General features: G+C 42.0%; 1 protein-coding gene across 2 annotated transcripts in view; it reads right to left on the bottom strand.

Annotated features, from left to right (window-relative positions):
- The window catches only part of ANKRD28 (ankyrin repeat domain 28), a 229716-nt gene extending 221611 nt beyond the window's left edge, over window positions 1-8105 (bottom strand). For both annotated transcript variants that reach the window (XM_048838497.2, XM_048838499.2), the window contains exon 1: window positions 7875-8105. In XM_048838497.2, coding sequence (XP_048694454.1) covers window positions 7875-7901 — 27 coding nt within the window. In that variant the 5' untranslated portion in view covers window positions 7902-8105. The remainder of the gene's footprint in view (window positions 1-7874) is intronic.
- Window positions 8106-23636: the final 15531 nt, after the last annotated feature.

The raw sequence follows: 23636 nt of genomic DNA, 5'->3' as shown, positions 1-23636 counted from the left end.
CTGGAACACATGACTTATGAGGAGAGGCTGAGGGAACTTGGATTGTTTAGTCTGCGGAAGAGAAGAATGAGGGGGGATTTGATAGCTGCTTTCAACTACCTGAGAGGTGGTTCCAGAGAGGATGGTTCTAGACTAATTCTCAGTGGTAGAAGAGGACAGGACAAGGAGTAATGGTCTCAAGTTGCAGTGGGGGAGGTTTAGGTTGGATATTAGGAAAAACTTTTTCACTAGGAAGGTGGTGAAACACTGGAATGTGTTGCCTAGGGAGGTGGTGGAATCTCCTTCCTTAGAAGTTTTTAAGGTCAGGCTTGACAAAGCCCTGGCTGGGATGATTTAATTGGGGATGGGTCCTGCTTTTGAGCAGGGGGTTGGACTAGATGACCTCCTGAGGTCCCTTCCAACCCTGATATTCTATGATTCTATGTAAACACAACCACCATAAATAACTTTAAGTAGTTAGCCACTGTAACTAAGGCAGCTTCAGTCTCCCACTCAAGTTCCAGAAATAGGAAAGACAGAATAAAAGCAAGAGGAAAATAAAAGAAATATGGTAGAAAGAAGTTGGTAGGAACAAGAAAACAGATCATATCCAGTAGTAATTTGGCTTCACAAAATTCCAGTGGATTAGGAAAAAGACTGTGGTCAAATGTTGAAAGACATGAGAAAGTGGAAGATATACAAGAAGTGCAGTAGAAGAGTAGATGCATTTCTTCCCCAATGGTTCTTGGTCAATGAACAGACTAACAGAGTTTTGGGGATATTAATATCCGTACAGGAAGGAGGGACTGTTTGCTAGTTCCAAGTTCACAGTGATTTGCAGACTCCAGCAGATACTGGCAATTTTTCTAGAAGCTTTTATGAAGTTAGCTCTTTATTGGCATGACAGGCACGGTTTGGTTCGCCTTATTTTGTTTCCAGATCCTTGGCTACTAACACACCTGCAAACCTTCAATTGGATCTGCACAAATGGACCCTTATGCCCTCACAGAGGCCTCGCTGAGGTCAAAAGGATCTGCTCTTCAGATCAGAGTGCAAGCCCAGGGCTTTTGTTTAGGGTTTTTGTTCTCATCTGAAGAAAAGGTCTTGTTACCAAGTCAGTGGCTCTCAAAATCCTCCCTCCCTCTTGTTGGGGTCCATTTACTCAAAGACAGCAAAGACCTGTGACACTAGGTACTCCTTAATAGCTTTATATTTAAGGACCATGGAGTGGAAGCAATCCTGAGCTCTGTGAACTGAGATGGATCAGCTGTCTCTTCCATAAAGGGAAAAGTTCTTTGAGCTACCTGAGCCCAGACATCATCTTGTCAATGCATATGGATTCTGAACCCAAGGGCACCAATTATCAGAAAGTCTGAAGAAAATACTAAGAAAGGAAAATATTTTGATGTCTAATGTAGTTTAGATGCAAGTTTTAAGTGTGGGGGGGTTGGGGTTGGTGGTGGTTGTTTTTTAAAGCAACCAAAAAAAGTTCCTAAGAGATTGGAAAGGAGGTTGTTATTGGGCTTGTTTTTGTTGCTGCTTGGTATTTTAGATGATTTTTTAACCCAACTGCAACCTCTTAAATCTAATACGGAAGAGACATGAATTCTCCAAAATTTGATATTTGCACAGGGTTTAAAGAGTGAATACTGGTATTTCCATGCTCCCCTCTCACCCCAGAACAACAGCGGCTCTTCTCCCCCTCCCCCATCCCAATGGGGCAATTTATCTTCCTAGTCCAATAAGGATAGTTTGGATGTTAATCCTTTTTAGGATTCATGCCAAGAATAAAGTTTAACACTAGCAGTAATGAAAATAGCAACCATGTAAGCATTCAGTGTTCATGAGGACACTGCAAACATTTTTTTAACTGCCAAACGAATAAGATCCATATTAGCTAAGAGAAAGATAAATGAAAAAAAAAAAAATCAGGACATGCACTTTCGAGGTAAGTGGTCAACGTAATAGCTTCATGCAGCCACTTCTAATTCTCTGCCTTATTCCATTAAGTAGAGTCTGACTTCTGGGAAATAATGCATCCTAAACATAGCCTAATGAGTAGTCCAACAGAAAAGTAAAATATGTTGGCAAGTATGCAGTGCACAGATGGCCTTCAATGGCCACTATCACAGGCCTTAACCTTCTCCCCTTACCTGGGGAAGAAAAAAAAAACAGCATGTGAACCATTTAAATATTGATGTCTTAATGGAGGATCCAGTCTTTAATAGTTATAGTGAAGCAGTGTTCAATGAGATTTGCCACAAATCTGTTGCTAGCCTGTTGCTAGAATAGAACGCGATGAGTGGCTATAGATTTTGATGGAAGAGGTCACCAAGTTTCAGTAAAAAAAAAAAAGTGTACTGAAATTAAGTGTACTAACAGGCATGTAACAGATTATTATGGGAAGTATGGTCTTGCAGGTCTTCTGAAATTAAAAATCATTTATCTACCTGTTTAGAATAAGCAATACTTGACAAAACATTCTGGTGCATGCATACAACCTTAATATTTAGAATTCTGTAAAATTTAGTTCATAGGACAAGTAAACTCTTGCTTCTTGCTCAATGTATCAAGGGTTTCCTAATACTTCTATGACTGAACTCTAAAGGAGACAAACACGATTTGGCTTTCAAGATACCAAATCAACAACTCAAAATATTCTCTCAGACAACTAAAAAGCTATGAGGATTAACAAAGAGGAAGTTTTATTCATTAATTGAGGCATATCAGAATGCAGAGAAAACTGCAACTACAAGTAAACTGCTTTTATTTAAAAAGTTAAAACAAATTTCTACTCTGATCAGCCACTCTACAGATATCAAGCATTACTGTATGCAGTGTGTAGTACTGTCACCTCCATTCCAAGTGAAGGGAAGGCAGATATGAATACCACGAAAATTGTTGGTAAGCCTTTCTGGAATAAGGCAGAACATGTGGCATCTGACACCAGGGTGATGGGCACAGTACAGAGCCAAAAAAAAAAACACTGGCTGGTGCCAGATGTGTTTAGGATGCCACCCAACAAGTTGCATGAAGTACCACATAAGTTTGTACAGTCAAGCAGCCTGGAATTAAGAAAGGACTCAATATACTGAAAGGATCTACTTTCCACAATGATTAGCAGATACTCTGCTATGCAAGTTAAACATCAGGCTGTTTTCTCATCATTTGCTTGGCTGTAATAGAAAAACATTTACACATTTCAAAAGTGCACTACATTTATCACATGCAGAATCTGAGCCTAAACTATTACATCTCTAGAACTGCTATGAACAAGGCATTTTGTACCAAATTCTGGCCCTATGAGACTCCACAGCCGAGTCAGCCAGAACTCCACAGCCCAGTTTGACTCCGTGGGTGAAATCCCCGCCTCCCACTGTAGTCAGTGGGAGTCTTGCCATTGACTTCAATGTGGCCAGGATTTCACCCTGTGAGTTCAACAAATATCCTGGTGGAGGGATTTCTGACCACAGGTGTTGCCATATTACACACTGGATGACTTCACAACCTTTTCCTCCTCCAAATGTGTCCTCAAAACCCACTTCTGCTGTAACTAATGGTAGCTAGGACAGTGGCCCAGAAACCCAAACCTAACATGTTTAAATGATAAGGAACAATAAAACTGTATGTGCTGATGGCTTATGTAACCTTATTTCTGTTCCCTTCATCCTGTAACCCCTTTCCTTTCTATTGTTTGTTCTGCTGGACAATAGAGTGACCGTTACACAGTTAACATACATCCTTTGTAGACAGTCTGAAAGCTTAACACAACTCAGGATTGTCATATGTGAAACTTAAATTAACCCCAAAAGAAATCAACCTAAGAAGAGCATCAGAAGTGCTCTGCAACATTTACACAATAGGCTGATGTCCAAAGAACCAAGTCACATTTCCAGCTCCATTGCCTACGGAAAGTTACCAGTCTCTGCTGAACGAATGAGAATGACCTTGCATTTATCTAATATTTTATTAATTGGATTGTACAGCAATCACTTTGCCCACCAATGACGTGTAGCTATCACTGGAATAAAACACAGTATCTCTAACAGCACACAAATAACTTCAATATAGTATTCACTTTGTCTTATCAGAACAGTCTTCTGCCAGGATAAAGGAGAATTAACATCTCTTCTCTTATGAAGAGAGGCAAGGTTAGTTTTTTGTTTTGTTTTGTTTTTTAAATGAGCAAAAGATTGGTGACCCCATTTTCACATCTCACTCAAGAGATACTATCTCCTCTAGCATAGTGCCCCTGATCTGGGGCACTGGTTCAGTGCTGACCTAGCAAGAAGAGTTCCACATTAGGATTAATGAAGAAAAGTTTCAGCCCAAAAAAAGTTTAGACAATTTTTTAGTATTTGTAGGAGGTGCAGATGTGATACTCCAGAAACTGAAATTCTCTATCCACAAAAGCTACAAGATTATCAACAGTACAAACATTCTGCCGTTCTACTACAAATATACCTGAGCCGCCTAAAGAAGGATCACTGATGGAGAACAAACTACATTATTCCTTCCTCTAAGTTTTTCAATCCTTAATTTCTGTTAAAGTTGACAAGAGTATTAATATGCATTAACTAAACTAGACAGATGTCTAATAGAAACTAGACTGAAATAAATGGGTTTCTCAAAGAACAAAGTACAGACATACACCAACTAACGACTTGACCCAACACCCACTGAAGTTAACAGAATTGCCATTGATTTTAATGAATGCTAGAGCAGACTTTTAGTTTGACTGCTACTAACAGGACTAGTCAGGCTATTCAGTTCTTCACTATAGGTACCTATTGCCAGCACTATGATCTATGTAGGTCCACTAGCATATTATTAATTTGATTAAATAAAGCTAGTACTTTCACAAGGAAGAGTACTTACAAGAATCATAAAACTTATCACAATAACTTCATATATAACAGATTTAACTATAACCACAGTTTACAGTTACTGAATGCTGGAGTTTACAGCTTGGCAGCAAATACTAGAAATGATGCAGCATTTGACATTTCTATTAATATGGTACCCTAGAATAACTGCTTCCTCCAAACACTATCCCCCCAAAAATATGCGTTAATTTTCAGGTGGGGCTGGTCAATACCAATTTAAAACAAAAAACTTAACATACTTTAATGGGGCACCTAACTGGTAGAGCATCACAAATTCTAAATGAGGCACGTGAGATGCTATCACAGCAGATCACTGAGACCAATCCAAAAGATGGCTATTTGAGTAGCAAGGTGAGAGCAGCATGCCACCAGCTGGGAAGAGAGCAAGATCTTTCATCTCAAAAATCTTCATTTTGTTAAGTAGCAGTGTATCCAAAGGTTATTCTTACTATAAAGAGAAAAATAAATTTCCATTATTTAACAATTATACACACAACTCACTAAATGGGCTTAAAAATTACACGCCATAGCAACGCAGAACAGCTTCCAAGTTTTCACACAATGATTTCAATGACAGCTGGCATTCAATTATCAACAAACACTACACAACTCCAACTATTAATATATCTTTTTAATAACATATTTTCTTCAAAAGATGCTTCTATCCCTCACTCTTTGGAAATGAAACTACACTTTCATACCAAAATATCTATACAAACTGACATTCCTATAAATGTTTAATTTCTCCAAATTAATTATTCTTTGTATTGTGGTAGTACCCAGAGGCCAAGCTCCAACCACACTGCTATTTTTTCCTGCTGCACAGTAATGAAATTCAAAGAGATAATTTACATGCTATTGCACGGATATGATTATTACTCCAGAAATTATTTCATACTTAGGGCCCTACCAAATTCATGGTCCATTTTGGTCAATTTCATGGACAGAGAATTTTAAAAATGGTAAATTTCATGATTTCACCCATTTAAATCTGAAATTTCACAGTGTTGTAATTGTAGGGGTCCTGACGCAAAAAGGAGTTATGGGGGGGGTCACATGCTTATTGGAGGGCGGGTGCAGTACTGCTACTCTTACTTCTGCGTTGCTACTGCTGGCGCTGCCTTCAGAGCTGAGCAACTGGAGAGTGGCAGCTGCTGGCCAGGAGCCCAACTCTGAAGGCAGAGCCACTGCCAGCAACAGCATAGAAGTAAGGGTACCATGGTATGCCGCCCAGCTCTGAAGTCAGCACAGAAGTAAGGGTGGCAATACCAAGACTCCTTAAAGTAACCTTGTGTCCCTCCTGCAACTCCCTTTTGGGTCAGAACCCCCACTTTGAGAAACACTGGTCTCCCCCCATGAAATCTGTATAGGATAAAAATCACACAAAAGACCAGATTTCACGTTCCGTGAGGTGTTTTTCATGGCCAAGAATTTAGTAGGGCCCTATTCATTCTGTACCTGTACACCTGACAGCTTGGAATCTCTAGTATGAAGTGCTTATATGTCATATAAATGCGAACAAATCAGCCTCCTCTTCTTTGCTTAGTTAGAAGAAATCAATATAAAGTGATCATAAAATTAAAGCCCAAAATAACTTGTGAATATTAAATGCATTTGGGGTCTTATAAGACTTACTAATTAAATTTCAGGTCTTCCATTAAATCTGAGTTTTTGTTAATTTACTGACAACAATCAAGACAATTATTTATAATTCAGTAGCCACCGTCCCATCTTGCTAGGCATTGTACAAGTAATCACACAGAGGGCCCCTGCCTGAAAGAGCTTACAATCTAAGTGTAAAACATGATGCACATGGATACAAATATACAGAGAGCGCAATGTAATGAGAAGATACTGGTTAGCATGATAAGCAGTGGTCCACAGCACATCGCATCAGCTGCTTCACCACTGCCAACTATTTTTGTAGGCATCACAGCAAATTGTTTTAAGGTGGACAATATAATGGGCTTTGTGGATTTTTATTGAGATGGCTGATGCACAAAGGGCAGCATGGTAGAAAGCACAAACATCCTAAATCAAAACTGGCACTATTGGCAGAACATAGGTGGGAGGTCAGCATCTTCCTACAGTATAAAAAAAGAGAGGTAAGCCAGAGAGGGCCTTAGAAATGAAGACAAGTAGTTTGTGTTTGATGGGGTGGAGAAGAGAGAGCCAGCGAACCGACACAAAGGTCTTTAATGCAGTCAAAGCAACAAACTAGGAAAGTTATCTTTGTAGCAGCATTTTAACTGGGTACATGGAACACAATGAAATTTGTCAAGGCCAGCAAGGAGTTCACAGAAGTCAAGGCATGAAATGAAGGCCTGAACCAGGAGCTTTAGCTGTACAGCTGGAGAAGACAGACCAAGATTTAGACACAGAACCAGACCAATGTCAATGCTCACCACTAACATAGTACCTTCCTTCTCCAAAGGATTTTACAAAAACTGAATGGTTCGGATGATCAGGAATACAACCACGCCATTAAAGCAGGGCGGACTTCCAGCGTCAGAGACACTAGAACTGGAGAAAGCAAGGCGGGTATCTTTTTAAAGTGATCATGGTGAAAGGCAGTCACATGTCGGCGTGCTATTTAACCCCTTTAGTCACTCTCACACCTCAGAGGGTGGCCAGCGGGCGTGTGGCCGGGAACGAGGGCGGCTGGGCATGTGGGCGGGCAAGGGCAGACACCGCGGTCACCTGTTCGGCCCGGGCCGGTTACCCGGGAGAAGCCGGGGGGCGGGGACAGGCAGCGCCGAGCCCGCCCGCCCCCCTCACAAACACGCCGCAGGGTAACAAGAGATTCGCCCGCACCGAGCACATGGGCCCCCAGCCCCCTGCCCAGCACGGAGCGGCAGGCACTGAGCCCGACCGCGCACACGGGGCCCGGCAGCCCCCCCGCAGCCACGGGGCCTCCCCCGGAGCCTGTCACACACGCAGGGGGCGCGCCCGGGCCGGGAATGGAGGAGGGAGGGAGGCAGGCGCCGCTTCACCGCCCTTCGCACCCACCTGCTCGCGGAGTTTAAGGAAAACCATGGCGAGGCCGCCACACCGACCAGCCGCCGCCTCCGGCCGCCAACTGACTCCGGCTGCCCCGCCTCTTCCCAGGGGCCGATCAGCCCGTGCACAGGCCACGCCCCGCGCCCAGCCCGGGCTCCGCACCGGGCGCCGAGGGGGAAGCCGTGAGCCCTGAGCAAACAGCGCGCGCGGGGATGAGGAGGGGGAAGTCCCCCTCCTGCCCCGCCCCCTTCTGCCCCGCCCCCGCGTCGTTCTCTGAGGCAGCTTCCGGAATTAGACTCGGGCGGCCGTAAAGCAGCTCCCCAGCCACCCCCCCGGCCCGCCACTCACCATCAAGGGCGGTGCTTATTGGGCCAGGAGCAGGGGTCGGGGCGGAGTAAGGGTAGCGCCGATTGGCCGGGCCGGGGGAGCTAGCGTGTGATTGGCGAGGAGCAGCAGCGGGGGTGGCCGAGGCAGGTTCGGGGCACAGGGCGGGAGGCGAAGATACGGAGGTGGGCAGGAGAGAGGGTGACGGGCGTGAGTGGCGGGGGGGGGGGGCTGAGCCTGTATCAAGAACTGCAATTAACCCCCCCCCCCCGCTTCTGCCCCTCCACCGCCTGGGGAGAAAACCCCGAAGGCGCCGGGATGGTCACTGCTGCCGCCAAATGCGGGTTCATCTCCCTCCCCCAAAGCAGCGACTCGCGGGGGAACCAGGACCCAGCCTCCGGGTGCCCCAGTGACCTTCAGCTCCTGTACTAGCCCGTCTGGCGCCTCGCAGGGGAGCGGGTTATCATTAGGGTGGCCATACGTCCCATTTGGGCTGACAGTCCCCTTTTTTAAACCCTGTCCCAGACGTCATGACTTTTTTTTTTTTTTCCTTTTTGGCAAGAATGGCCATTTGTCCCCTTTGCTCTTGCCAGTTGCACGTTGCTCTGATCAGTCGCCAAGAGCAAACAGAACAAATGCCCAGTTTTGCCAAAAAAGCGAGTTGTGCCCCCTTAGTGGGGGGCAGCAAAACGTTTCGGGAGGCCAGTGGTGACATGAAGTGCTGGGCAGCGGGGCTCGAGCCGCCAGCCCAGGGCAGTGCAGGGATCAGGTGGTCAGCTCCAGTCCCTGTCGCATGGGGCTGGGGCAAGCAGCAACACCAGGTGGCTCGGGACAGCCCTGTGTGGAGGTACAGGCGAACGGTGATGTCATGCATCTCAGGCCAGCCCCCCACAGTGTCCCCGATTTACTTTGGTAAATATGGGCACCTTACTTGTCATAGAGTGAGGTTTAGGGTGTGGACGTGACAACCAAGGTGCTGTCATGAGGCCAATTGGAGCCTCCTCTATGTGTGTGGGGGGGGGGGTTATATTGCCTGGATTTTAAGGCAAAGTTTCAGAAGATATGGAAGATATTTTCCAGAAACTGTCAGAGAAGTTAAGTAATTTGAGTAGAAACCAGAACTACTTTGTGAAACTTGTATTGCAAACAACCAAATTCTAACTTGGGATTCATTTAGGGTCTGATACCAAGCTCTTTATTTATACTTAACAGCATCTCACTCCACCAGTGGCCCCATTGAGCCCAATACAACTGTGCTCCAGGTGGTCAAGGAAGTAAGAAGGAGCTACTTACACTGCACTCATCAACACTGTATCTCAGCATCTTGATTAACATCTGTCATGTGTTACTTCTCTCATCCTCTCCCACAAAGGGAGAAACACGTGCAATGGAATGTCCTGATTTGGTAAGGTTTTAGGGGGAAGAGCCTCTAGGCAAAAGCATAAACAAATAGCTTTGTTATTAACTATGAATGCTCAGAGTCAGTCCTAGCTTTTGCAGAGTCCTATGTTAAGATATGTAGGGTCTCTGATATGATTCTTATCTTCCAGGAGCCACAGATGCACACATACCAAAAAGGGGCTATTTTTAGGAGCTGGATATTTTTAATATATATATGTTGCTATGTATTTATGTTAAAGAAGGTCAAAGAAAGGAGTCTTGCACTTAGAAAGGAAGGTGAAAAAGTTTGTGATAGTCCTTAATTCCCAGGGGAGTTCATTCCACACTCTCAGAAAATTTCTCAGGAGCTGGTCTCTTTCTCTCACACACACACACAAGAGCTATATTCTTATTATAGTGAGTTCTATTGTGCCAGATACGCATAGTTATCAACCAGAGTCTTCATCCCAGTACTTTAGGCAGTTAAGAGAGTACTGCTTGAAATAGGACTACTGTAGTGTACACTAAGGAGATTTTAGTGCACATCAGCAAGATCCACCCATGCCAGTTACAGAGTAACAGCCGTGTTAGTCTGTATTCGCAAAAAGAAAAGGAGTACTTGTGGCACCTTAGAGACTAACCAATTTATTTGAGCATGAGCTTTCGTGAGCTACAGCTCACTTCATCGGATGCATACCGTGGAAACTGCAGCAGACTTTATATACACACAGAGAATATGAAACAATACCTCCGCCCACCCCACTGTCCTGCTGGTAATAACTTATCTAAAGTGATCATCAAGTTGGGCCATTTCCAGCACAAATCCAGGTTTTCTCACCCTCCACCCCCCCACACACAAACTCACTCTCCTGCTGGTAATAGCCCATCCAAAGTGACAACTCTCTACACAATGTGCATGATAATCAAGTTGGGCCATTTCCTGCACAAATCCAGGTTCTCTCACCCCCCTCCAAAAAACACACACACAAACTCACTATCCTGCTGGTAATAGCTCATCCAAAGTGACCACTCTCCCTACAATGTGCATGGTAATCAAGGTGGGCCATGTCCAGCACAAATCCAGGCTTTCTTACCCCCCCCCCTTTTTTTTTCCAGGGACGGACACACACACAAACTCACTCTCCTGCTGGCAATAGCTCATCCAAACTGACCACTCTCCAAGTTTAAATCCAAGTTAAACCAGAACGTCTGGGGGGGGAGGGGTGTAGGAAAAAACAAGGGGAAATAGGCTACCTTGCATAATGACTTAGCCACTCCCAGTCTCTATTTGAGCCTAAATTAATAGTATCCAATTTGCAAATGAATTCCAATTCAGCAGTTTCTCGCTGGAGTCTGGATTTGAAGTTTTTTTGTTTTAAGATAGCGACCTTCATGTCTGTAATTGCGTGACCAGAGAGATTGAAGTGTTCTCCGACTGGTTTATGAATGTTATAATTCTTGACATCTGATTTGTGTCCATTTATTCTTTTACGTAGAGACTGTCCAGTTTGACCAATGTAAATGGCAGAGGGGCATTGCTGGCACATGATGGCATATATCACATTGGTGGATGTGCAGGTGAACGAGCCTCTGATAGTGTGGCTGATGTTATTAAGCCCTGTGATGGTGTCCCCTGAATAGATATGTGGGCACAGTTGGCAACGGGCTTTGTTGCAAGGATAAGTTCCTGGGTTAGTGGTTCTGTTGTGTGGTATGTGGTTGTTCTCTCTGGTCACGCAATCACAGACATGAAGGTCGCTATCTTAAAACAAAAAAACTTCAAATCCAGACTCCAGCGAGAAACTGCTGAATTGGAATTCATTTGCAAATTGGATACTATTAATTTAGGCTTAAATAGAGACTGGGAGTGGCTAAGTCATTATGCAAGGTAGCCTATTTCCCCTTGTTTTTTCCTACACCCCCCCCCCCAGATGTTCTGGTTTAACTTGGATTTAAACTTGGAGAGTGGTCAGTTTGGATGAGCTATTGCCAGCAGGAGAGTGAGTTTGTGTGTGTGTGTGCCTGGAAAAAAAAACGGGGGGGAAGGGTGAGAAAGCCTGGATTTGTGCTGGACATGGCCCACCTTGATTACCATGCACATTGTAGGGAGAGTGGTCACTTTGGATGAGCTATTACCAGCAGGAGAGTGAGTCTGTGTGTGTATGGGGGTGGGGGGGGTGAGAAAACCTGAATTTGTGCTGGAAATGGCCCACCTTGATTACCATGCACATTGTAGGGAGAGTGGTCACTTTGGATGAGCTATTACCAGCAGGATAGTGAGTTTGTGTGTGTGTTTTTTGGAGGGGGGTGAGAGAACCTGGATTTGTGCAGGAAATGGCCCAACTTGATTATCATGCACATTGTGTAGAGAGTTGTCACTTTGGATGGGCTATTACCAGCAGGAGAGTGAGTTTGTGTGTGGGGGGGTGGAGGGTGAGAAAACCTGGATTTGTGCTGGAAATGGCCCAACTTGATGATCACTTTAGATAAGTTATTACCAGCAGGACAGTGGGGTGGGAGGAGGTATTGTTTCATATTCTCTGTGTGTATATAAAGTCTGCTGCAGTTTCCACGGTATGCATCCGATGAAGTGAGCTGTAGCTCACGAAAGCTCATGCTCAAATAAATTGGTTAGTCTCTAAGGTGCCACAAGTACTCCTTTTCTTCCATGCCAGTTAGTGCACGACACACTGGTGGGCAGTAGAATTTACATCCTTGATGTTATACACTAAGGCACCGTGTAGATGAGACCTTAGATATCCTGAGCTGAGGCCACTGAGTGCCTTAAAGATAAGAGCAGAGACTATTAACTTGATTTGAAATTCTATCGGAAGCCAGTATAGGGAACAGAGGACAGGTCTGATGTTTTTGCAATAGCCTATGTTGCTGAGAAGACACACTACAACATTCTGTACTAGTTGGAGTTTTCTAAGAGCTGAAGGCATGATGACCAGGTATATTTCATTGTTGTAGCCAGCCAAGAAGTGATAAAAGCACAGTGGATAAAAACCAATAATTTCTAAAAGTGATTATTTTAAATGGATTTTTCTGATGAAAGTTAAATCCATTTTTAAAGTTGATCTAAAATTAAATTTGAAATTATGACAACCTATAGTATAGCCCAAACTTACTATAATCTATTAAAGTAATTTAAATTAAATTAAAAAACCATAGTCAAGCAGTACATGTTTGCTGCCAAAGTTTTAGAGGCAGTCAAACCATGAAACTTGTGGAAATCTCTGGCTAAGCACCTGGAATCAGAGTCTGTTGAAGTGCTAGACCAGCTTTTGAAAGCAGTAGCTGCTTCTGCAGGTGCAGAGAAAATGTTTTCTTCATTTCAATTTATCCAGTTCAGTTCAATTATTATTTTTTTCAAAGTTGATAAACCAGTCAGGAGTTGAAAAAGCAGTATAGCTTGTTTTCCTCTTGCCATCTATGAGTAAAATGAGGTGTGGAAAGATGAGATCTACTAGTTCTAATCTTGAAGGACATCATCAACAGAAAAATCAATTCAATTCACTTACTACAGATACTTTATTTAATAAAATAAGTTAATTTTAAATGCAGAACATATTTTGATAAGCTTTTTGATCTTATTTGTCCAGCACATTTAAAGTAGTCTTATTTAACTAATAAACAAACTTGAAAAGCTGTTTTTGTGCATTTTAAGTGATTACTAATGTCCATCCAACTGCAGCTTGACAAGTCATGAGTTAAAAATTATTCATCGTCTAGTAATTAAATGTTATTTACCATTTTCTGACATAAAAATTTGTGTAAGGATTATAATTATTCGCAAATCAACATGCTCTAATGGTTACCAATCAATGACAATTCACCTTTCTTTAGCAAAATAACTACAAAACTAAACAAATGCAAAACAAGATTAAAATCAATTTAAATCAAGGTTTTCTACTTAACTGATTTAAATCAATTTTGAATTAGAGGCCAGATCATCATCCACCAAGAAGGGATGAAGTTTCCTAGCCAAGCATGACAGTGTCAATGAGGAACCCAAGAATATTCCTAAACTACAGACAGAGTAGTTGACCAATTGTGGATGCGTAGCTTCAACCAAAGGAGACTGTATTATGGCTGTAAACGCTTTAAAATGCTTTCCTCTTCCCACCAGCATCAGTTGTGTCTTACTTAGGTTCAGCTTCAGACACCTTTTCTTCATCCAGCAGCTGATCTCATCCAGGCACTGGGCCATCATGGTGATATTGGTGTGGTTGTATGTGGTGAAGGATAGATAGAACTGTGTAGCACTTGAATCCTTATTCTCTGACTAGTTCACCTAGTGAATGCATGTAGGTTTTATGTAATGTAACTTATTAACCCATAGAAAAGTGGCACTAAAACGGGTATTAGGAAGTGTTGCAAATCTCTCTGAATACGTCTAATAAAAGGGGAAAGAGAAAGAGAGGTTTTCAGGTACTAACAAAATACTGAGATGGGAATATCCATACAAAAAGGCAAATAAGGAAGACAGTTCTCTTCCTAAATGGAAAAAAGTTCTTTCACAATACATGAAATTCACCGTTGGGCACAGGTACTAAAATTATTGCATTTCTTTCATCAGAAACACAAAAGTCTTTAGAAAACTAAACATAAAAATTGCAAAACTGGTCCTGGAAACACCTATATGCTTAAATTTAAGTAAATGTGTAGTTAATGGGACATACATAAGCGTTTGCAGGATTGTGGCATTATACATATTATATACACATATGCATACATAATACATATATACACACAGACAAAATACAAATTTACATGTAGATCAACTTCAAATGCAGGTCTATTACATATTTTTCATTAATGTTATACACTTTTCTTATTACTATAAACAATAGTTTCAAGAAATAGTTCTTAGTACTTTAACAAAAATATAGGTTTCAGAGTAGCAGCCGTGTTAGTCTGTATTCGCAAAAAGAAAAGGAGTACTAGTGGCACCTAAGACACTAACCAATTTATTTGAGCATAAGCTGTCGTGACCTACAGCTCACTTCATCGGATGCATTCAGTGGAAAATACAGTGGGGAGATTTATATACATACAGAAGATGAAAAAATGGGTGTTATCATACACACTGTAAGGAGAGTGATCACTTAAGATGAGCTCTTACCAGCAGGAGAGCGGGAGGGGGGGGAGAAAACCTTTTGTAGTGATAATCAAGGTGGGCCATTTCCAGCAGTTAACAGGAATGTCCGAGGAGCAGTGCGGGGTGGGGGAAATAGCTTTACTTTGTGTAATGACACATCCACTCCCAGTCTCTATTCAAGCCTAAGTTAATTGTATCCAGTTTGCAAATTAATTCCAATTCAGCAGTCTCTCATTGGAGTCTGTTTTTGAAGTCTTTTTGTTCTAATATTGCGACCTTTAGGTCTGAAGTCGAGTGACCAGAGAGATTGAAGTGTTCTCTGACTGGTTTATGAATGTTATAATTCTTGACATCTGATTTGTGTCCGTATATTCTTTTACGTAGAGACTGTCCTGTTTGACCAATGTACATGGCAGAGGGGCATTGCTGGCACATGATGGCATATATCACATTGGTAGATGTGCAGGTGAATGAGCTTCTGATAGTGTGGCTGATGTGATTAGGCCCTATGATGGTGTCCCCTGAATAAATATGTGGACACAGTTGGCAACGGGCTTTGTTGCAAGAACAGGTTCCCAGGTTAGTGGTTCTGTTGTGTGGTGTGTGGTTGCTGGTGAGTATTTGCTTCAGGTTGGGGGGCTGTCTGTAGGCAAGGACTGGCCTGTCTCCCAAGATTTGTGAGAGTCATGGGTCATCCTTCTGGATAGGTTGTAGATCCTTGATGATGCGTTGGAGAGGTTTTAGTTGGGGGCTGAAGGTGATGGCTAGTGGCATTCTGTTATTATCTTTGTTGGGCCTGTCCTGTAGTAGGTGACTTCTGGGTACTCTTCTGGCTCTGTCAATTTGTTTCTTCACTTCAGCAGGTGGGTACTGTAGTTGTAAGAATCCTTGATAGAGATCTTGTAGATGTTTGTCTCTGTCTGAGGGGTTGGAGCAAATGTGGTTGTATTGTAGAGCTTGGCTGTAGACGATGGATCGTGTGGTGTGGTCTGGGTGAAAGCTGGAGGCATGTAGGTAGGAATAGCAGTCAGTAGGTTTCCGGTATAGGGTGGTGTGTGGATCTCTTGTGTGGACTGGTCCAGGCTGAGGTTGATGTTGGGATGGAAATTGTTGAAATCATGGTGGAATTCTTCAAGGGCTTCTTTTCCATGGGTCCAGATAATGAAGATGTCATAAATGTAGCGCAAGTAGAGTAGGGGTATTAGGGGACGAGAGCTGAGGAAGCGTTGTTCTAAGTCAGCCATAAAAATGTTGGCATACTGTAGGGCCATGCGGGTACCCATAGCAGTGCCGCTGATTTGAAGGTATACATTGTCCCCAAATGTGAAATAGTTATGGGTGAGGACAAAGTCACAAAGTTCAGCCACGAGGTTTGCCGTGACATTATCAGGGATACTGTTCCTGATGGCTTGTAGTCCATCTTTGTGTGGAATGTTGGTGTAGAGGGCTTCTACATCCATAGTGGCCAGGATAACATTCATAAACCAGTCAGAGAACACTTCAATCTCTCTGGTCACTCGATTTCAGACCTAAAGGTCGCAACATTAGAACAAAAAGACTTCAAAAACAGACTACAACGAGAGACTGCTGAATTGGAATTAATTTGCAAACTGGATACAATTAACTTAGGCTTGAATAGAGACTGGGAGTGGATGTGTCATTACACAAAGTAAAACTATTTCCCCTTGTTTATTTCTCCCACCCCCCACTGCTCCTTGGACTTTCCTGTTAACTGCTGGAAATGGCCCACCTTGATTATCACTACAAAAGGTTTTCTCCCCTCCTCCCCCCCCCGCCCCGGTTCTCCTGCTGGTAATAGCTCATCTTAAGTGATCACTCTCTTTACAGTGTGTATGATAACACCCATTTGTTCATGTTCTGTGTGTATATAAATCTCCTCACTGTATCTTCCACTGAATGCATCCGATGAAGTGAGCTGTAGCTCATGAAAGCTTATGCTCAAATAAATTGGTTAGTCTCTAAGGTGCCACTAGTACTCCTTTTCTTTTAACAAAAATATAGAATTTGATAAATACATTAATGTTTCCCTCTTGACAGTATCACTTAAAATAAAATATTTTGATTCTCAAATAAAAAAAACCCCTAGAAATAATACATAGAAAATCTCAAAATTGCATAGATCAGAGTTAAGGTGGTTGTGAGGAAATAAGCGTTTCTTGTTTGTTATGCAGACATCATACAATTTAGGTCAGCCTAAACTATATATTATTTTTTATTTTTAAGTGCTTTGGTTTTGTAAATGATATGGTAGATAACTATACTGTTGTCTCTTAGCAACCTTAACAGGTTTTTGAAAGTGCTTTGGATTTGAAGTATATATAACATAAGAAACAGTGGCACTGATAACATTAAGATTTTTGAATCCACAAAAGTTAGAAAATTCCACAACACCCTTATAAAACCAATTTTGTAAAGAGCAATGCAGCACACCTAAGGGCACGCTTTTAGCTGTGTGCGCAAGGATCAGACTACATGGCTCCCATTCATGTTAATGTTAAATCTCCATGCTGAAATCTTACCCCATGATATGTAATATTATCCATTGTTTTTGAAATAGGACCATATGTGCTGCAATTGAAAGACATAAGGGGCCTGAATGTATAAAGATTCTGTAGAAGCCTCATGTATGAGATATTTTGTGAGTTTGTCTGTACTATATTATTTTAACAGTTTTTGTGATTGGTTTCATTTGTTGACAATAGTGCACCTTTTCAAAGGATTTGAAAGCACTGCATAAACATTACTTATACCTGGCAAAAAACCTGCACAATAGGTATTTATTATTTTTATACTTTTTAGATGACTAAACAAGCACAGAAAGTTTAAGTGACTTACACAAGGTGTGTCACTGACAGAGCTAGGAATACAATCTAATAAGACCTGATTTCAAGTGCCTTGTTCCGACCACTAGACTATCCCCCTGTATCTAAGCAGGAAGGATTTCATTTTTGCACAGAGTGGAATGGATCTGAAATCAATGAAACTTTATAATCTCATATCACAGGTGCATACATCACTGCAATACTATATGAGCATTTGCAGGAATCTAATCTTCCAGTGTAAATCATTCTAATTTTATAACAGCATCATCACAAGGTTTTCATACAAGTGCTTTGAAATACTTTGTCAAAATCCAACACAAGTTTTGTAACTCTGGCTCTACCAATTTGTTTTTGAATCATTTAACCTTCATGCTTTCTAGTTGTAATGGAACTGTAATGGATACCATAATGGCGTCATCTATCTGACCTAGTCTATCATCTAAAGTGCCTATCAAAATAGAACATAGGTGCTCTTCAGTCCAGTTTCATCCCTAGACTGGTGCAGGGACAGAAAGTGGTGGCTTGTGCCTTCCTTATTCAAGGAGCCAGTTCAACACCTAGAGGAAGCTAGGGCAACCCTAAGGGCCCTTTGCACTACTTTAGCTGGTGCAAAGGGGCTGCCACACAGGCACGAGTTCCCTTGATAGTCTCTCCATAGTCTTGCATCATCTACAAGGAAATTCCTCTTTCCAATAAAGATGAGAGAAAAGTGTGAAGACAGAGAGAGAAATCAGCAATGAACAATGGCATCATCTGCATTTTGGTGCAGAAGATGGTGTTAGATGTTTGAAATACAAGCTGAACAAAGCAAATACTACCAGGCTACTGGCAGATCCAACAGTAAAAGGCATATGTGACAATAGGGCCAGATTGTTTTACAACAGTAACTTTGTTCTAGTTTCAACTTTCTTGGTAGAAATTTTGTTTACTTTTCTGGTTTCAGTTACAGATGATGTTTTTTCTCCATAGTGTGAAATTCACTCTTGTTTAGAGGGCCAGCACAAGATCTCATTGGGTCTACAAGGGATACATAAACATTCTGCTGGACTTCAGCACAGGGAGAATTTCCTCCATAAAGCTAGTGCAACATTAACTAGAAAAAGTTGCAAATCTCATTTGGGACTCTGATAATAAAAGGTTTTTTACACTTCCATATATATTTACTACTAACTAGCTGTAAAATCAAAATTATTCCTAGGAATCCAATTAATAATTACCAGAGCGAAAACAAGCCATTGAGCTCACTGGGTGGCGGGGAGGACATCTAAGAGCTTGTCTACACTTAAAGTGCTACAGCTGCGCTACAGTAGCACTTCAGTGAAGACACTACCTGTGCCCATAGGAGCGCTTCTTCCCTCGGTTTAGGGTCTCCAGCTCCACAAGAAGCAGTAACTAGGTTGATAGAAAAATTCTCCTGGCTACACTGGGTGTTAGGTTGGTTTAACACATCACTTAGGGGTGTGGATTTTTCACATCTCCAAGTAACATAGGTATGCTGACCTAATTTCCTAATGTAGACCAGGACTAAGACATAATAACGGTTAGAATTTGGCACCTTGTTTGCACCATTTCCCTCAAATATATCTAACAACTTAGACATCATGAATATAAGTACTGTATATATAAAGACCCAAACTTTCATATGAGTTTGCCTTTAATCTGTATTCATAGGCAAATATCTTGAAAATGGCTTTCTTGCCCTGCCCAATGTAACACATAATGGTCTCTTTACCAAACTAGCTGGAAAAAAAAAAAAAAGCAAACCTTGTGGGCTGTAATCTTGAAAACTAAATATTTTCAGGCTGGCTCAGTACTTGGAATGGAGGCACCAAAACAGTGGGTGCTACATTACATGGTTATAGTGAATCAGCAGGTGACCTTCCCGCTTAGGAAGAAATTCACCTCTGTGTGGAGTAGCAGTTCTCAACCGGGAGTCTGCGGCCCCCCTGCGATCTGTGAGCCCTTTCAGGGGGGCCACAGGGCCCCATGGCTGAAACCGAGTGCCCCAAATCCTGGTGCTGAAGCCGACGCTTCCTCTCCAGAGCTGAGAGCGGTGTGGGGCTGATGCCAGTGTAGCAGAGCACTTTGTGCAGGGGGCTGAAGCCAGGATCGCCAGAGAGCCCCACCCCCCGCTAAAGCTGGGATCCCCAGCGCCCCCGCTGAAGCTGGGAGCCACAATGGGAAGCCCCCACTGCCCACACACAGCCCCTATCTACCTGCTGCCTCCACCCCAAGCTACTCCCCTCCGGCACAAAGCCACTCGTTATCCCCTCCCTACACCCTGAGCAATTTTCAAACTTTTTGAATTGAGTTCCTGCTTTGGGTTATATTTTGTGGTTGTGTCCCCCCACAGCCCAGACAGGCTGGGTGGCCTCCTGAGTGAGTCAGGGGGTGGAGATGGTGCTCCCTCTCTGGACCCTGCTGTGCGGAGCTGGCTCAAGCCCCACCAGCCCTTGCCCCCCCAACCCCAAATAGAAGTAAAACTATGCCTATGCCCAAGGATCCCCCTGCCCCGGAGCCAGCAGTGTATTAATGCCTAGGCTGACAAGGCCTAGGCCTAGAGCGGCAAATTTGCAGGGGCGGCAAATTTATGATAGCAGCCAGAGGCTGCTTCCCCCAGCGTTCCCCCCTTTCCCCCCTCCTTCGCGAATTTGTTTCACGCACAAGCACTGGCAGGGAGCGGGGAGAAGCAGGACCCAGCAGCATGCTCAGGGGAGGAGGAGCAGAGGTGAGCTGGAGTAGGGAGCTGCTGGGGGGGCGGCAACCATTTTAGGACCATGGGGCGGCAAAATCATTAATCCGCCACTGCCCAGAGCCCTGATTTTACCCCAACCTCCGGTAGGCCCTGGAGTTTTTATAGCCAGTTGAGGGGGGCCTCAGCAAGAAAAAGGTTGAGAACCCCTGTGTTAGAACACTTTATGGCCAAGTAAATTTCACCTGCAGGTTCAGCTGCATGTGCACTATTGCGTACTTTTTGTATTTTCCTTTAGAGGTGGCTTGATTTCAGTTGTGGACAAAGTGATTCCTATTTATAGTTTGTAAATTAGTTTATAAAGCACTTTGGGATCCTTTGGGATGATGAGCACTGTGAGCCTAATTTGTAGAGGGGATGAGTGCCCAGAAATCCAGTTGTGCACAGGAGCTGCAGGTGCTCAGCCCCCCGCCCGAAAATTAGCCCTTATATGGATGTAATACAGTATTACTAACAGGAAGAAATGAAGGTCAATTTGTCACCGAGCTACTGTAGTAACAGATGCAATGGAAATGTGGACAGATGTCTCATGTTTTAAAGGAATGGTGTAAAGATGAACAAAACCTTATGTTATACAAAATACACAGCTGAATGGGCTCATATTGAGAAATATGGTTACAACTTTTTATTTTTAAAAATACATTTACAGGTTGCTGAAATCGCTACTGTCGAGGTCCACTTCACTTCCCACTCATGAAATCCAAGCACCCAATGGACTGGTTCTGTAAGTATTTCTACACTTCAGTAGTGGAACTGGAAATCTACCTCTGAGAAAAAGGTAAGTAAACTTTTTGTTTCCTCTTTCATATTTTACCTCCTAAAATGAGAACATTATCTAAGCACAGCTTAGAAACACATATTTTGAAAAATGTAATTTACTCACATTTTATGTTAATTTCTTGCTGCTGTTAACTGAAATACAATCTCATAAAGGAAATTCACCTTTTTAAAAATCTGACTTTTCTCTGATTAGAAATATTTATGAATACCTTTAATAATTTATGTATGCCTAGAGCCACATAGATATATGTAAACTCTTCTCAGATAAATACTTTTATCATCTTAAGAGATAAAGAGCTTGAGGCAGAAGACAGGAATGTGTTGTATATACGTCTCTGTGGTGAATATATTTGTCAACTGAGTGCCATTACGATGAATTTCAGGGAAGATGAAAAGCATTTCCATGACAGTGAAAAATTTGTAACTCAAAGAAGGAAGAACGAAGCAAATAGTTTGTATTTATCTTTGCATCTTAATAGACAACCTTATTCCTGTTTTTATCTTGTTTTCTTCATTCTCACACTAAGGTGTTTTCACTTGTATGAAATATTAAAAAGAAGAGGAATTCAATTAGAAAGGCGTGGCATCCTTGTCATTCACAGTTGGCTACAGAAACTTTATTCAGATGCATTTCACTTGTACTGATTTTACCCTTTGTTTTGATCAGAGAGCCAAGAGAGACAGGAAGAACTTATCTAAATATCAAAAATTTTACTATTAATTATGATTTAATAAATGATAATCTCACCTCTCCCCTAGTAACACACTATCACACTTGAGATCACAAAGATCATTGACTCAATGGGCACAAGATTGAGCCCTAAATGAGAGGGAGTTGCTGGCAGTGTGTTCCCTGTGAAGGGTCCTTGATTTTGGAATTTGCGTCCCACCTTGGTCTGCCAGAGCCTGGGTTTGTTCACTTACTGGGCATGCTACAAAGCCCATATTTTCTTAAACTTTGAGGGGTTGGGCTGAGACATGATTATAGTGATGAGTGAGGTATAGAACCCTATATAGAATAGAACAGTGATTAAATTCATAGTCAGTGATTTTTTTACTTTGGGTGGTTTAATCTGTGGGCTAGATGCACAGAAAATACGATGGGTGCCTCTAGCTACATAGGTCATGAATTTAAATAAATAAATATTACAGCAGTGCCCAGGATTGGAGTCTCGTTATTCTGGGCACTGCACAATCATAAAAGGAATGACAGCTCCTGCCTCAGAGAGTTTACAATACAACACTAAGCCATATATTAACTTCTACAAGAAAGATAAGAGCCCTACCACATAAAATGCAAGTTATGGCAGTATTATTCTAGTATACCAGAAAAAAGCTTTATCTTGTGTACTTTTTGCAGAAGTTAGGACCCCTTGCAGTATAACATTGTTCTCTATTTTGTAGGTAACTGTAGGACATCCTAAGAATTTGTTTAGTCGTGTTTAGGTCCACACACATTTTTAGCATGATGTTTTATATATTTTGTAACTTTTTTTAAAAAATGAAAATGTACTTTCAGAAAATAACTTATGAATCTGACAGCATAGGAATGAGAGTAATTAAAATAATTTACTGCAGCTGTTAACACAAAATATTCCCTAAAGTACTGGATGTAGAGTTCTACATTGCTGTAAGGTCACTTGGCTAAATTGAAACTTACATATACTGAGAGAGCATAACGAAACTGAAAAGCTGGAACCAGTCCCTAGCACATATTTTGACAGTGGTTACTTACAAGTTATTGGCCTGTACAGCACAATATTGACTTATAGGAACACACACACACACACACACACACACACACACACACGTAAAAGAAGCAGAACAACATCCCCACAACTTGAAAATGCATTTGTTTTCCAAAAATCCATACTTTTCAGGTTTGTACGATATACCAAATCTGAATGTGCAGGCTTTCAAGATTTATGTGATAGAATCAAATTCTATTTTTAATCATAGACGTTCTCTTGTAGTAATACTAGGTTATAAAATCAACACACTGTGAAAAATTAATCTGTGGAAAGACTTGATCACCATAAGCCCTGTTGTGTAAACAGTACTATATAGCCGCCTCATCTTATCTGAAGTATGATTAAGGAAATGTAAAAAAAAAATCGTACCGCTATAATGTTTGGTATGGCATTGGATTGTGCGCACAATTTTGACATCTTTATTAATTATTATTATTATTGCTTGTATTACTATAACCCCTTAGTCATGGACCAGAACTCCACTGTGCTAGGTGCTGTACAAACACAGAACAAAAACTATGGTACCTGCCTGAGAGTGCTTACAATCTAAGCATGAGACTAGAGACAACTAGTGGATAAAGATTGGGGAAGTACAAGAAAACAATGAGAGAATATTTGTCGTGGTAATAGGCCATGGTCTATTGTCAAGTTTTTTGTAGGCATCACAGAAAAGGAGAGTATTAAGAAGGGATTTGAAGGAGGATAATGAAGTGCCTTTGCAGATATTTATGTGGAGCATCTCCCAAGTGTGAGGGACAGCATGGGAGAAAGCATGAAGGTGCTTGTTTCAGATTTGTATAAGTGGGTGATGGAGACTCTATTGTCAATATAGTACTG

This window comes from Caretta caretta, chromosome 2 (assembly GCF_965140235.1).
Source record: "Caretta caretta isolate rCarCar2 chromosome 2, rCarCar1.hap1, whole genome shotgun sequence".
NCBI lineage: Eukaryota > Metazoa > Chordata > Testudines > Cheloniidae > Caretta > Caretta caretta.
The sequence above is the reverse complement of the archived record's forward strand: the minus strand, read 5'-3'. Positions and strand labels throughout refer to the sequence as shown.